General features: G+C 38.3%; 1 protein-coding gene across 2 annotated transcripts in view; it reads right to left on the bottom strand.

The window, feature by feature from the left end:
* LOC148942882 (uncharacterized) overlaps positions 1 to 15,636 on the bottom strand; it is a 107,415-nt gene extending 91,779 nt beyond the window's left edge. For both annotated transcript variants that reach the window (XM_089102093.1, XM_089102095.1), the window contains exons 1-2: positions 15,386 to 15,636; positions 1,204 to 1,347 (exon numbers count right to left, since the gene is read on the bottom strand). In XM_089102093.1, the coding sequence (XP_088958219.1) occupies positions 1,204 to 1,347; positions 15,386 to 15,545 (304 nt within the window). In that variant the 5' untranslated portion in view covers positions 15,546 to 15,636. The remainder of the gene's footprint in view (positions 1 to 1,203; positions 1,348 to 15,385) is intronic.
* Positions 15,637 to 15,876: the final 240 nt, after the last annotated feature.

Below are 15,876 nucleotides of genomic sequence, written 5' to 3'. Positions count from 1 at the left end.
TAGAACTTTAGAAAACAGAGCATCTGCGTAAATGACTGGGATATGCTCTGGGTCAGTTTTATAGTACTTGAAAAAATACCTCAACGTAAAAGGGAATATATCCACAAAACTCGACTTTTCCGTAATACTACTCAAGAAATAACGAGAAAAAATATTGCAAAATTTCAAAATAGAGTCCCAAATCATGCAGTTCAAAGACGACTGCCAATTTGCCAATTTTCTTGACCATAAATATCATGTTTTTAGACCAAATTATAATATTTTAGTAGTATTATAACTAATCATATCCTTCTGAAAAGAGGAAAAACTGCAACTAGGGTAATTTGCAGAGTTTAAACAAAATAAGATGTATGTACTGAGGTCAGTGTTTTAATGTATACTATGTTCTGCTTATCGTGTCAGCCATTTTTAGGAGGAATTAAAGTTTATGCTATACACTATATAGCATAACAGCACTAAGATGGTTGGGACGATTTCCCAATCTATATGGCATAACCATCCCATTCTATAAAGCATGACAGAACTTTTCCCAACCATCCCATCTATATAGCGTAACAACACTAAGATTTCCCAACCATATATATAGCAAAACAGCACTAAGATGGTTTGGACGATTTCCCAACCATTTGGAATATTCCTAATGTTGGTCTATAAATTTTTACCCTCCCCTATCCCTGGGAAAAATCTTTTGTAGCGTCCTCCCTCGATCTGGCTAGGATTTTATGGCACCTACGTTGTATAGTATTTATTAGGTGACAATGAAAAGCGTAGATTCCTCCTCGAAAGCTAATTTTAAAGTAATTAGAAAATTATTTTTAATTCAACAGCTTCTGTTTTCGTCTAAGAAGTCAACACCAGCGCTTAGTTTTTAGACAGGACTTGTGTTTTAGTGTTGGTTTCAAACGTTTATTTAATTTTGCGAAGAACAAGTACTTCGTCTTCTCACCAGCAATTAAATATTTATGGACCAAATAAGGATGAATAAAGATGACCACACTAAAGGTTTGTTTTACTATAGGATATTATACTGCCTTTTACAAAAAAAATAAGCTTGTTTAAGTTTTATCGAATCAAATTAAAAAATTACAAAATATATAGTCGAACTAGAACACAAACCCTTTTACTCATTATAGAGTTGAGCAAATTCTAACTATGTCATAAATTTTCCCTGAACCGCGTCATGTAAAGCTCAAATAAACTTACTTCGATCAGGTTGAACAATATTAGCTGCTGGTTCCCTTGTTCTTGGATCTGGCTCCACTGGCGAAGGATATGAAGGTTCTTGATAAGATGGTGTCGGATATGATGGTGCTGGCGCCGGATATGATGGTGCAGGATATGATGGCACTACAGGTACGAGATCAAACGATTAACGTAAATAAAATATTGTCACATTGGCTAGGAAATATAAGTTCAAAGTATAATTTTTAAGGAGAAATGTGGAAGCATTCATGGTAAATGATCGAGCACTGTTTTTTCTTTTCTATTTTTATTCTACAGGCAGGAGGATTAGCGAAAATTTTACTTGAAAGGAAATTTAACTTGTAGTTGGTTTGCTTAGTGGAAAGCTTTTTCTTATTTTGGTAAATGTTCAACAAGCACTTGTTTGAAATTAAATTTTTTAGAATACGAAGGAAGGGATATAAACTAACCTCCCGCAAACCCCTTGATTTTTTACTGATCAAAGAAACTCACAGTGTTTTGGGATTTCTATGAGAATCTGCTAAAAAATACAAACTGGTAAAATCGAAATGAATTAGGAGTCCCAAGAGCAAAGAAGTTTAAATATGTTACAATGAGCACAATAACAGAAACAATCTTCAGTAACTATTATGTTTAATAGCTGCAAGCCGAAACTGTCCGGCGTTGCTTGGGAATTTTTACAAAGATCTACAACATAGTTTTGTGTTACATCTCTAGTTTTACCACTCTCTTATCTCATTACTCTAACGCAAACTACACGTTTCCCACCAGCGAAATCTTCCTCACTTTCTCTTTACCTCTTACCGCCACTTGTCCTATTAACAAAATAAAAAAAATGGGCTATACCTGAGACTGAACCCGAGACCTGCAGCAGATACGTTAACCACTAGGCTATGGAGTCATCTAAAAAGTCCTATTTAAAATATGAGTCCAGTGCAAGAATGCTCAAAGTTGCCCCTTTTCAATAGACCTCCCACCTCATTCTGGATCTTTTCCTATCTGACAGGGTCAAACACATTACGGTTAGCCCAATTGGTTAATTTGCTTGAAAATGCATAGGAAATAAAAATACAATCGAAGCAATTTTGAAGCATAATTATCCTAGCTGACTATTACTTATTACAGTAGTGTTTAGTTAACAACTATTACTTAATAAACTAAACATCCTAATTATATTTAGTAGCTAAAGAAAAAATCTTTAAATGAGCATCGCAAGATTAAAGAAAGTATAGGCATGTACATACTTTTTGGGGAGAATGGGGGTTGTTGAGCCTCTCAAAACCGTTTCCGCGAGGGATTACTCCAAAATAGAGTATTCCAAAGGATCAAAAAAATGAAGAAGATAAAAACTGTTGATCAAAAATAAACAAATACCACTGATCTTTATATTAAAATTCCTTCTTTGAATTTAAGTCGATGTTATTAAAGGGATGCGCTGCCTTAAAAGATTACCCAATCTCATTTTTTTGTGTGAGGCCAAACTATTTAGATTGATTGGGTGGTCTTGCCATAAATTATAGAACTTGGATAAGAGATCCAAATAAATGATAGAGACAGAGATTTTGCCGATGAAAGAGATATTCAGTTTTAACGAAACTTACATCATCAGAAAGTGTGAATTTTGTCTTTTCAATTGAGCAGAGTAGGATTTTCTTTTTTATAGTTCAGAAAAGGACAGATCCTAAAAAAGGTTCAGGCATACTTGCTAGGAAAACACAAGAAAATAGCTCAAAGGAATTATCTCTTGAGCAATTTGGCCGCTTTGGGAGTTTCTTGCGGTGCACTCGATTTGACTGAAAAGCTCGCCGACAAAGAGGACATAATATTTCATTGTCTTTTCAGTCAAATTTCACAGTCAAGCAAAAAATTTTCGACAAATCTCAATGATGGCTAGTCCCCTGGGATAATCCACTAATGGGCCCTTTGTCTTTGGGACAATCAACTGACACTGATGGTTGCAAAATGATTTTTAGTTTCCGTACCGTCTTATTTAACGTTAACGAATCTACATAGGAAAGAGAGAAAAATTATCACCACTAGTTTCTTTTTACAGGAGACAGATTGAACTAAAATACATTTCAAGATAATTTTTTTATTTATTTTTTATATATATAATGAGCAAATTTAATTCATACCTCACTGATTATTAGCATAACATAACATTTATCACTTGATAATTTGCTTGTAGTGAAGCTGAACTTCAATTATATTATTTAGGAAACTTTCATGGCTCAGGGCTGGTAAAGACATGGTCCAACCCTAAACCGTGATGTAAAGTAGCTAATGAATTTACCAAAAAAAAAAACAACTCAAATTTCGTTATAAATTTCCTTTCAATGACAAAATCTGACCAATTTATGTCATCCGGTTCAAAGTCCTCAAGTGTATCACAGAATAGAAAACATAAATTAATACTGTGAGCTATTTTTTTATTTTTACCGGCAGCCTATTTCACCTTGTCCGAATTCATAAATAAGACGATTAAAGAGACCACACCTTCGTCTCCTTCTAAACCAATAACCATTCGAAACCTATAACCGTGTATTGCATGAATAGAAGAAACACTGCTGTGTTTTATTTGAGCATTATTTACCTTAATAATGGTAGCCTACTGTCCAAAAAGGAAGAATGTTTATTACAATTATTCGCCAAACAAGACAAGCCACTCCACTGATCAAAATGGAGCGTTAAAAGAAAAATACAGTGTTTCCATCTGTAAATATCTCAGAGGGCCTCTGTTCAAAGAAAAGGAGGAAATATGGTATTTTTGGTGAAGAAATCATATCTAATAGACAAATTTTGAAAATTGGCCAAGCGTTGATGGCGCTGCTTTTATTTGAAATACCTTTAACAAAAATGAAGAGATCCATGTGCCATGAAGGTTTAGCAGCTAACTTATATCAATAAAATAAAATTCACATCAAGTTCACATTTTGCATGATGGGAGGCACTTGTGCCGAATCCTAACCCATTATGGGGTACCAGCTCCATGTTGAAGATGCGGTAATGAGGTGCGTGGCAGGTGGCACCGTTCCCCGTCTAATGATGCATGGCAATGGATTTATGGGCTTTGTTGAGCTAACCACCCAGCAAAACTTCTTTTACCTGGTCACGATTAACAACAAAAAGCCTCGGACCAAACAGCCGTTTCGACGACGACCTGTAGCACGTCCACCGACCATCCAAACGGACCTGTTTACGGTAGCCCACTGCAATGTACGAGGTCTCAGATCTAAGTTTGACCAGTTCCTACATTTAGTGAACTCGGTCTGGCTTCGCGCTGTGGCTTCGGAGCAAAAATACTGATAGGGAAGGGTCGGATTTGTATGATCTATCTCTCTCTTATGGGCTGGAACAACTTGTCGATTTCGACACGTATCACGGCCCAAACGGATCATCTCGTCTTGACCTATTCCTTACAGATCACCCTGACTCCTTTAAGGTAGACGCTCATGCTTTCATCAGTGACCACGTTGCCTTCGTTGCACGTGGAAACCTACGTATTCCGCCTCCAGTAAAGCATGAACGAACAATCTGGCTATACAAAAGAGGTGACTGGGACGGTTTGAGAAACACTCTTTTTTCTCAACAGTGGAGAGCCTTCCTCCTGGAAGGCCCAGAGAAAGCTGCAGAAAAGTACCAGCAGGCCATAGTTGACTCTGTCGAAAAGCATATCCCTTCAAAGCGGATCCAGGTGTCCATGAAGGACAAACCTTGGTTCAACGCCCAGTGTAAGAAGACAATCCGAGCAAAGCAAAAGACACACAAGCCATGGCTACTTTCGAAGAGCAAAGAGGACAGAATTGCATTCATAAATGCGCGCAAAGATGCAGTTCGAGCGATTCGGCAGTCCCGGGATCAGTATAAGGAGAAATTCGCCAACCAAGCTTCAACTTGCTTTGGCAAAGAGTTGGTGGAAAATTTTCAAGGAGGCTTTACCGTCGTCCAAGGGGACCGCAATTCCTTCTCTCCAGAGTAACAGGACAGTAGTACAAGATCCACAGGCAAAGGCTGAAGCTCGTGCTAAGGCTTTTGCCTTAGCAATTTCTCGAATCTAGACGATGACGGTAGAGAAGTGCCAAAATTCTCCGACCGAACCGACACTGTCCTGGAACGCGTGAATTTTTCTGCTCCCAAGATCCTTTGCATTCTGCAAAACCTGAATGTGACCAAAGCCACCGGTCCTGACAACATACTAAATTTTGTCTTCAAGTCCGGCTGTGCCGAACTAGCTCGATCCTTGTCATTGCTTTTCCGGCTGTGCTTTTGCTCTGGCACCTTCCCACGAACATGGAAGTCCGCCCATGTTATACCTACTCTAAGGCCAGAAGGCGATCCAACGAGCGTGGACTCCTACAGGCCTATTAGCCTTCTCTCCTGTGTTGGCAAAGTCTACGAGAGCGTCTCCAATAAAAGACTTCATAAGCACCTGGAATCAATTGACCTTCTAGGCGATCGCCAATATGGATTCCGCTGGAAACTCTCAACTTTAGACTGCCTAGTGGCCCAGTATCAGGAGTGGATAGAACTACTGGCAACGGGATACGACATCAGGCTACTATCCTTTGACATTGCGAAAGCTTTTGACAGAGTATGGCACCATGGCCTTGATAAAGAAACTCTATGTGTATGGTGTTTGTGGATGCCTGTTAAAAGTGATTGAGAGCTTTCTTTCCGATCGTTCACTGCGGGTTGTTCTTGACGGGTTTATTTCCCGCGAATATCCAGTGAAAGCAGGGGTACCCCAGGGCAGTGTCTTGGGACCTACGCTCTTGCTTAACTACATAAACAACATGGAAGACAACCGCGCAAACCCTCTGCATCACTTTGCCGACGATATCACGACACACTCAGCCGTCCCTAAAAACGAAGATACAACACAAGCCTTCCTTTCCCTACAGGTGAATCTTTTTAAAATTGAAAAGTGGTCTGATGCCTGGATGATCAACTTCAATGCATCGAAAACAAAGGAGCTTTTAAATGCCCATTCAAAGGTGCCACGTGAACACCTCAGTTTCTTCTTCAAAAATGACGCTATAAAGAGAGTCGATGAGCTTCGTCTACTGGGGAATCAATTCTTCACCAATCCCTCTTGAAATAACCACCTTGATCGGGTGACAACCTCCTACGCAAGAAAACTGGGAGTTACTATTCGCTGCAAAAAACTTCTTCAATCAAGCTCAATTATCCAACTCTACAAGTCTTGCATCAGACCCATAGCGGACTATGGATGCCCAGTATTTGCTGGTGTTCCAAAAACGCTGTTGGCACCACTTCAGAAGATCCAGAATAGGGCAAATAGGGCGGGCTGCGCCTCTACACAAGAATTGCTCCAGCCTCTAAATGAAAGGTTTGATGTAGCGTCGATGGCTGTTTTCTACAAGTAAATGAATTCGTCTCCCTCAGACGAACTCTCTCGAATTGTGCCCCCCTTTGTCCAGCCGACAAGGCAGACACGAAGGCACACAGATCGGTCCAATTATCTAAACGAGGATACGCTGAAAACCGAGTACTTGAGGAATAGCTTCATCCGGCGTTGCACTTCTATCTGGAACGATCTTCCTGGGGATATTATCCCTGCAAATCCCTCTGTTGACATCTTCAAAATAAGGTTCAATAGACATTTAAAACCTCGAGGCCATTGAAAGAGGTAAATGAATAGTTGCATATCAGATACTTTGAAGTACCTGGCGCCGTGAATATTGGAAAAAAAAAAGTGCGTTCGACGTGGGCATAAATCACCTTTGATAATGTCCTTTATCCTCGCAGAAATATGAGTAGAAATGAACATGACTAAATTCAAATTTATTCAAGACAATGCTGAAAATACATTCTGCCAATTTAGTTCAGTGCTGCCATTACGGGACTTACGTGCAGTGTAGCCTATTGACGCTCTCCGTAGACATCATTTCTAAATATCCCAAGACAGAAAAAGCCCTGTTCTAATGAGCAAAATGTTAAATACTTTTTACCGTTTTATTGGGGAATCATGGTTGTGTGTTTTGTATAGTTAAACTAAAAAAGAAGACAAATGCAAATTTTCTGTAAAAGGAGGAAGGACAGGAGGATAGAAGTTAAAAAGATGTCCTTCGAAAGGTGGACTTCTTGTAACCCTGAAAAAATGGCGTCTTTCAAGCTGCAGATGTAGGAGTATAAATTTTCATAGAAATTCCTCACCTTGCCCTCCAAAGTTATCTTTTTGGCTTCCCACATTAATGCTAACATCAAGATAAGCTTTAGAGACTGTAGATCAACAACGTTTTTAAACTTAGAATGTTTTTGTTAATGCTTTGAAAAAAAATGGTTCTAGATTTATTTTAGGAGATGCATGAAGAAACAGTTAGACTGAAGAAACAATTGTCTTGTTCTAAGAAAATCTTTAATGAAATTCTAGGGACTTTATACACGATTCTTTCCTATTTATCCCTCGCCCTCTAGTGTACATGTCTTTCAGTGACCAAGCCAGAGATATTGGTCGATAATTTTCGTCCCTTCCTGCCTGCACACCCCATTTTCTCTTCACCTCGTTCCTCAATTATTTTTTCTGCGGTAAAATACGTTTCTTCATGAAAAAATATAAATCAAACGGTGCTAAAATGGGCAAAAGTGGTGTGTAATCAACCACAGAAATTTATTTTTTGCTACGAGGAGAGGGGCTTCCTGCATTGTGAAAACTTTCGCATAATATTTTGACATCTTCCAGTTGTTTGCGCTTAGAAAACTTTCCACCACCGCAAGATTTTTAAACCAGATCCAGATAAAAAAATAAATATAAATCACCCTTAAAGAAGATAAATTTCATCAATTTTTTTTATTTAGTCCTCATGTCAAGAATGGTCAGTAGATGTAGTACAGTCTATTTATAACATAGAAACACGTACGCCGATAAAAATTAGGACCATTTTGGAACGAAAGTCACCAAATTGTTTTATTTTTTTAATAGAAAGCAGGTGCTTCGACTTTATCCTTTTGACTATCCCCTAGAATTTTAAATGTCCACCTCTCTTTTAAAATGCACTTGTGAATCCTCTGCTTTATATGTGCTATTTGATTAATTTCAGCCCCTTAACTCTGAGGCTATACTTATCGCACATCCCCATGAGCTGCATTTTTGGATCTTTCTGCCATTCTGATTATAGCAGTTATCTTTAAATTTTAATGTGATGCCATGCGGACAGAAGGAACTTTCTGGGGCACACGGGGCGTAAAAAGGATATCAGGCTGCCCTGCAATCGGCATTGCTGTTTAAAAAGCGCACCAGAATTCTAAGCTTATCATTGAATGAGCCTTTCCTCAACTTTCACCGACTATATATTCTATATGCTATCTCCTGGATAATACTCGGAATATTGGGATACTCTTTACTTAGTTAATGAAACTGCGACGATTACGATAATACTATTCTCGGGATTACAAGTTATTTAAAATACATTTTCTATATGTAAACTGTCGTTCACTAGGCACGAGCTACACAATTACACAACACTTTTCTCCTTAAAAAAGTTTAAGAGCTATAGAGCAATGAATGTTACAGAAAGTAAAAAAAAAAACAAAAAAAAAACAAAAACACTCCGTTTAATTTGAAAATATTAATCCAGGTTTAACACGTACTCATTCCCACTCATTACAGTACTTCAGCTTTTAAGCTTGATTTTCACCTACAAGCCTTTGATCATTTTGTTCGCATTTTTGTGTTCTGGTAAAAGGGGGTAAAAGTAAAAAAAAAAAAAAATAAAATAAAATCAGCGGAGGCAGCTCTGCGGCGATGCCAAAGTAAAGAGTAATGTACCTTTAATGTACTATTCTTTTTTTCTTTTTTATCCCCTTGCCATTCGAATGGAAGGGGTGGTCGTAGAAACGACGATCAAAAGGTCCAATGAGCGGATAAAAGGAGCCCCAAAGCTCCTAGTGCAGGCGCTAGAAATAACGCAAATTTCAAATTGTTTGCACGATGGTTTAGGGGGCATTTTTGACATTTGGAGTGCGATGGGCTCGAAACTTTCGGGAATCGTTCTCTCGGTCAAAAAGATCATGCATGTTTAGTAGAAATTATTTTTTGTCCCCAATCAGTTTGAAACTTACAGCCTTAACTCGTTGGGCCAAGAAGAATCAAATATAATAGAAAAATTCGGGGTATAGTCTTCCCCCTAAAAATGGGGCCTACAAACGCTAAAAAACTTATTTGCAGATCTGCACAAAACTCATAACTTTAAGTCCGTGAGATAAAGGAATCCCAATGTAGAATGCAAATAGAGGGAAAATGCCAGTTTTCATGCAAAGAAGGGGGAGAAAAGAGCCCAAAACTTTTTCCTCCGACCATTTTGCAAGGAAGGGGAAGTCATACACATTTTGGAAGGGTCTCATTCGATTAGAAATTGCAAGTTCCATTAACCTTCTCGAGGATCGAAAGTAATTGGAGGGCAGCCGTTCTCCCTTCTGTGCCTATTCTGCTCCCCCTAAGTTCCCTATCATATCGGATAAAAATTTTAAGACAGTCGCTTTTGTTGAGAAACATCGGAAGCTCAATAAGTATGGCTCCGGGGTCGACGTTACCCCACAGCCCCAGCGGCAATAGCCCTACATTATGCAGATTACTGGTTACTCACACTTAAGTTTCAGTAGAAAAGGTGACTATAATCGTTCTTGGTTTTCTGATCAACTAGGACCTCTAAGAGATTGTTCACTAGACCAAGATGCCCTGAGTTTCTCAAGGGTATACCCAGGAAACAAAACAGATACCTGACTAATCCAAAGACGCTATGTGTACCAAAGTTTTCAAATTATCTCCAATACTATAGGAATGACTTGGGGATGGAGTTGAAACTTACAGGGACTGTTGGAGGGGGAGGATGCATTGGCCTCAAATTTTAACTTAGGGAAGGGAGCAAAAGTAGAACAAAAGACTTGTGTATCCAGGCATTCCTTGGATCTATGCACATCTAAGTAGAAAAGTAATTCAAAAGACGCTACGTGGTATCAGGTTTTTCAAAATAGCGTATCTGCAGAATGTTAAGAATGGCTCGGGGCCACAACTTGAAACTTTCAGGGTGTTTTCTGGGCCGAGTTAACTTTACAATTTGCCTCGGTAAAAGTAGCAGAGAAGGGGAAGGGGCGGGGGGGGGGCTAAGAATGCTTTCCATTTAATCCACAAAAACACTCCTGCACCATAAGCCCTCCTGAGATCTATAATATATTTACGGTTAGGTAACGAGACAAATCAAAAGACATTATGTATTGAGAGGTGATCAATGCGGCGTATATACAATGTCCTGGGAACGGATTTGGGGATCAAATTGAAATTTCCTGGGAATGTTGGGGGGCAAGTGAACCTGGAATTTTGAATTGGAGAAGGGCTGAGACATAAATTGAAAGAAACTATGTCTCCAGGTCATCGAAATAGCATTTATTTAATATTTTGAAACGGCTAGGGGTAGTAAGTTGAAACTTTCAGGCAGTGTTGAGGGAAGAGGGGACAGGTGGCCACCAAATTGTGACTTGAGGAAGTGGGTGGATACAAATGAGAAGACACTGTGTCCCTCTAGGTTATCAAAATACCATACCTGCACTATCTACGAATGGCACAGAGTATGGGGTTGAAACTTTCAGGTATCAATGGAGAAGAATGGAAGGAGGGGTAGGGGACTTCAGATTTTGTGTTAGGGAAGGGGCTAAACATGTTTTGTCTGCGGTCAACTAACATTTTCACACTATAATCCATTATAGGACTTAATTTATATTCTCGGTAAAGTAGTGAGGTAAATCGAAAAAGTTGCCAAGTTATCAAAAAAGCGTATCTGCAATTTTTGGGAACGACTTGGAGGATCAAGCTAGACTTTCAGGGAGTTTGACCATCTGGATCTTGAATTTTAAATTGTGGAAGGGGGCAGAGAAGGGCTTAATATATTTGTGTCTTGAATCTGCCTAAAAGTTTTGGCACTTTAATCCCCGTAAGACTAGAATCTATTCAGAATGAAATAGTTGTGTAGATCGAAAGACACTACATGTATTCAAGTTGACAAAATGGCACACTGCAACGCATTATCACAAACTGGTTTGGGAGAAAAGTGTAAACCTTCACGAGGTCTTGGGCGGACAAGTGGACCTCAAACTTGGGCTCGAGGGAAGCGGCAGAGGTAAATCTAAAGATTATTTGTGTCCATAATCACAATAGCACACATGCAATATCCCGGGAGCGGTTCGGAGGACGCGGTTGGAATTTTCTGTTAGTGTGGGACGAGGGTAGGAGGTCTTCAAATTTTGTGTTGGTGGGGGGGGGGATAAAAATGTTTTGTCTCTAATCCACCCAAGACCCAGAATCAATTCAAGTCCAAGCACTGAGGTAAATCAAAAGATACTAAGAGGTACCATGTTAAAAAAAAAAGCGTATCTGCTGTATCTTGTGAATAGCTTGGGGCATCAAGTTAGAACTTCCAGGGACCGTTAGGGGGTCAAGTGACTCAAATTTTGACTTCGGATAGATGAACTGAAAAGGGGGAGGGGTTGAAAATACTTCCTCAATTCTCCCTAAATGCTAGTACACTATAAGCCCCTATGGAGCCTATAATCTATTTATGATTAAATAAAAAAAAACAAGTTTTTTTTAACTGAAAGTAAGGAGCGACATTAAAACTAAAAACGAACAGAAATTATTCCGCATATGAAAGAGGCTATCCCCTCCTCAACACCTCACTCTTTACACTAAAGTTTTTTATTGTTTTAAAAATTAAAGTTTTAAGACAGAGTCAAACTTTAGCATAAAGAGCGAGGCGTTGAGGAGGGGACAGCCTCTTTCATAATTTGTTGAAAAACATTTTTCAAAAATTAATGTTGTCCGTTTCTAATCAGAATAGTTGTATTATTTGTGAATATTAGGTATATTTGTAAGGCGTTTCTGTTGGCTCTTCTGCTCGAGAATCAAAACATTGGCTTGTAATTTAAACTCTGGGAAAATTGTATATTCAGTCAAAGTTTTTGATCAGCAACAGTTTCCTGCAATAAATCTTTATTATTTGTAGTACTAGTGAATTTCGGGTAGGTGAAGAAGGGGATTCTTGTTCACGTGAAGTGAAAAATTGCATAATTTTCGGTCTTCTACAGGACTTAAGCCATTGTGACTCGCATCCTATAGACACCCTTGAATGTACACGTATTTTAATTAACCATTTTATTAAAAGTCTTTTTACGATGTTGGCTATATTGTTGAAACTATTTTTTCTTCTTTTTTTTTAATAAAAGCATGTCAAGGTCATTTAAAAAAGAGTTTTGTTTTGATGTCTTAAAAAATTCATCAAAAGTTATGACGTCATAAATCGATCCTACCAGATGTGTTTCCTTAGTTTTTTGTCTTAGCTGAGATTCCCTCTGTCCTAAAATTTTAAGTAAGATACCCATGTGACCTGAAGGTTCAAGGCAGATTAACGTACAACCACTTTGTAATTTTTCGCACAAAAAATCGATATAACCGCATTTTCTTCTAAAATTTATTGTTCTCGCTTAGGTCCCCTTGGTCCAGTGTACCAACCCTAAAAACTTTAATTTAGAAAAACAATTTTTGGTCGGTTTTAGGATTCTATGAGTTGATACACCCCACTTTTCCTAATTTTGGACTATTTTTGAACAAATTTGGGACTGTTTTGAGCGTCACTAATCAGCACAGCATTACCCCCTCTCCATCGCTCTATCTTAATTGAGGCCCCCTTGTCTCTCTCTAATTACCCTGTAAGTCTAAGTCGATCAGAGAAAGCAAAAATTTGTTGGCCCAGCTTCAGGTGTCACAAATCGATAGAGCCAATCTCCAAAATATTTGTATTTTTATTGAGATCTAACTGGCCCTGTTTACACGCCAAGTAATTTACAAAAATATAAGAGACAAAATAAAACTTGGTGTGGTTTTCGCTCTAGGGAAACGTTGCAGCCAAAAATAACTTAAATCAGTTCTCTGAATAGGGGTCCACCTGACCAATAAGATTAAGAACACTGTTTTCAGTTGGAGAGACAAAATTTAAGGTCTCCTTTTTGTGCATCCAAAATCTTTTATTCTTCTGATCCAAGATGACCAAAAACATTCAAACCCAAATATTGGGCTGACAAAAGTATTACGAGCCTTCGCTCATTGGAAGAAAATATCGGATCCCTTTCCGGGAGAGCAATGAGTCCATTTTTTCTGGGCATAAGGGTCTCCTTGACCCAGTAGCTTACTGATATAAGTTTCAACCTTTTAAGAAAAAATTGTCGGTCTTTTCTCGGAAGAACCCAAATTTGAGTGACAAATATTTTTGGGATATTTATCCCCTTCCTTCAACATATTATTTGTATAAGTTTCCTTGCCCTCCCCAAACACTTCCTGATAGTTCTAACTTGATCCCCAGAGTCCTCCCCGAGAAATTACAGCGACGCTATTTTGGTAGTCTGGGTTAATACACTGTCTTTTGATTTAACTTACTACTTAACTGTGGATAGATTAGAAGGTCCACTGGAGCTAACAGGCCCAAAACTTTTAAGTGGCTCGGAGACAAAAATTTTTTGGCCCCCACATCTCCTCTTTCTAAACAAAATGTGAAGTCCCCTTGCCTCTCCCTTCAAATACTCCAAAACTTTCAGCTGGATCCCCACAAGTAGCTCCCGATATGTTGTAGATGTCATTTTGATACCCTGAATGATTGTTTTCTTTCGATTCAACCCCTCAAGTCAAAATTTGAGGTTCACTTGGCTGCCAAAACCCCCTTAAATTTTTTAAACGATCACTCAAGCTGTCGCTGAGGTAAAGTAAATACGTTACTTTGATAAATGGGCTAAACATGGTTTCTTTCGGTCTACGTCATTACTTCAAAGGGATATTTTCTAGTCCGAAAGGGGTTAATAGTGCCAGAAAATTTTAAACAGATTGGAAAAAATATTAAACCCATCTCCTCCAACACAAGATTGAAGGTTCATTTGCCCCACCCAACAAGTTCCAACTTGATCCTCACAGCAGTTCTTAGGATATTGCAAAAAAGAGTTTTCACTGGTACATTCTCAAACCTTTTAACGCAATAGTTCCTAACCAGCGTTTTTACGTTTTGGTTTCCTAACGTCTAATTCACTTGCTTTGATTTGTTTTACTTGTTTTAGCTGAACGTTTTCTCCAAGGCCGTATCCAGGGGGGGTTACCCGGTTTGACCCCCCCCCCCGAAATTTTTGACCGAGTCGAAAATAAGTCGAAAATTAGTAAAACCTAGGTAAAAATCAGTAAAATTAGTAAAAAAATGAGTCAAAAATTAGTAACCCCCCCCCCCGAAAAAGTCAAAAATTAGTAAACCCCCCCCCCCCCCGAAAAAAAATCCTGGATCCGCCCTTGGTTTTCTCAAGCACAATGCGTACTAAAAAAATTGTAGTTTTTCATGCTATGATTTTTTTTCTTTTTGTGGGTATAATGTTCTACTCATCAATTTAAAGGTTCATTTTTTAAAAGATGACGTTTAGGGCATTATGGAATACTAGGTAATCAATTTAATCCAGAAAACAATGCCGAATAAAAATAAACTGAAAGAATTACTTTTTAGTATAATTAGGCTACTTTAGCATTATTAATTAAAAAATACAAATATGGCCTAATTTAAAGCCAAAGATTTCAAAAGCTATCCTCAAAAGCCACAACTCTATCTTGTCACATTAATAGTGTCGGAGGAGCAGAGGAAGACAATTATATCTATAACTTTCGCAGATCGACTAGAAGCAGAAATTACTTGTCCAAAATTATAAAAATACGGTTTTACAGCAAAAAATAAGACTAAATAATTTTCCAATGATTTAAATCACTTATTCCATACTATTCAACTATAACATATTAACCTCCATTGGCAGTGTTTTGATAATTTATTTTTTATAGCAATACAATAATTATAAATTCCTTTTACAAGCGATATGTCATTATGATTAGTTGTATTCTGCACTGCACTTTTAAACTTTTTAGGGATTTTTATTGAAAAATAATAAATTTATTTACATAAATGTATATGATATTCAACAATACCCTCGTCTCCTCAAGAGTTGCCAGAAAATATGAAAAAGTACTTTAAATAAACCTGAATAGTGAGAAAAAACTAGTGAATAGTGAGAATAGTGAGTTAATGAAGTCTCGGGCAAAATGACAACTAACTATATATTTTAACTCTAAAGTTCAAGAAAATGTTATTTCGCTCACCCTCTTGTTCGTTATCTATCCCATAGTCCTGGTCATAATTGTCCCCATCATAATTTTCATCGGGGTAAATATAATCCTCGCCATCCTGAGGCTTAGCCACTGATAGCGTCACTAACAAACCAAGCGCCAGGGCACACCACAGGGCGCGTCGCCCCACCATGGCGGCCTATCACTCTCGTCTTAGTTATACCTCAATTGCACCATAGAACGGTGCTTAATCACTACACATAAGCTGGTCACTATCTAACAGTAGACTGCTACTGGCAAAGGGACTGGAATGGCCGCGAGCGCTTGCTGGAGACGGCACTAATCCAAAAACCACTCCTGGAAAAAATCTAATTTTTGAATTACACGCTATATTTTCTAAGTTTAAGATACTATAGAAACCAGTCACAATTCTTCAAGCATGGCTCCTTCAAATGTTTCCAGACTAAATCCCATGTTGTCGTCAAAATTTATTGGGAGGGGGGCGTCTTTCACCTCGCTTTTCA

This window comes from Artemia sp. Qi Xiang Cuo, chromosome 16 (genome assembly GCF_049724085.1).
Source record: "Artemia sp. Qi Xiang Cuo chromosome 16, ASM4972408v1, whole genome shotgun sequence".
NCBI classification, from domain to species: domain Eukaryota; kingdom Metazoa; phylum Arthropoda; class Branchiopoda; order Anostraca; family Artemiidae; genus Artemia; species Artemia sp. Qi Xiang Cuo.
The sequence above is the reverse complement of the archived record's forward strand: the minus strand, read 5'-3'. Positions and strand labels throughout refer to the sequence as shown.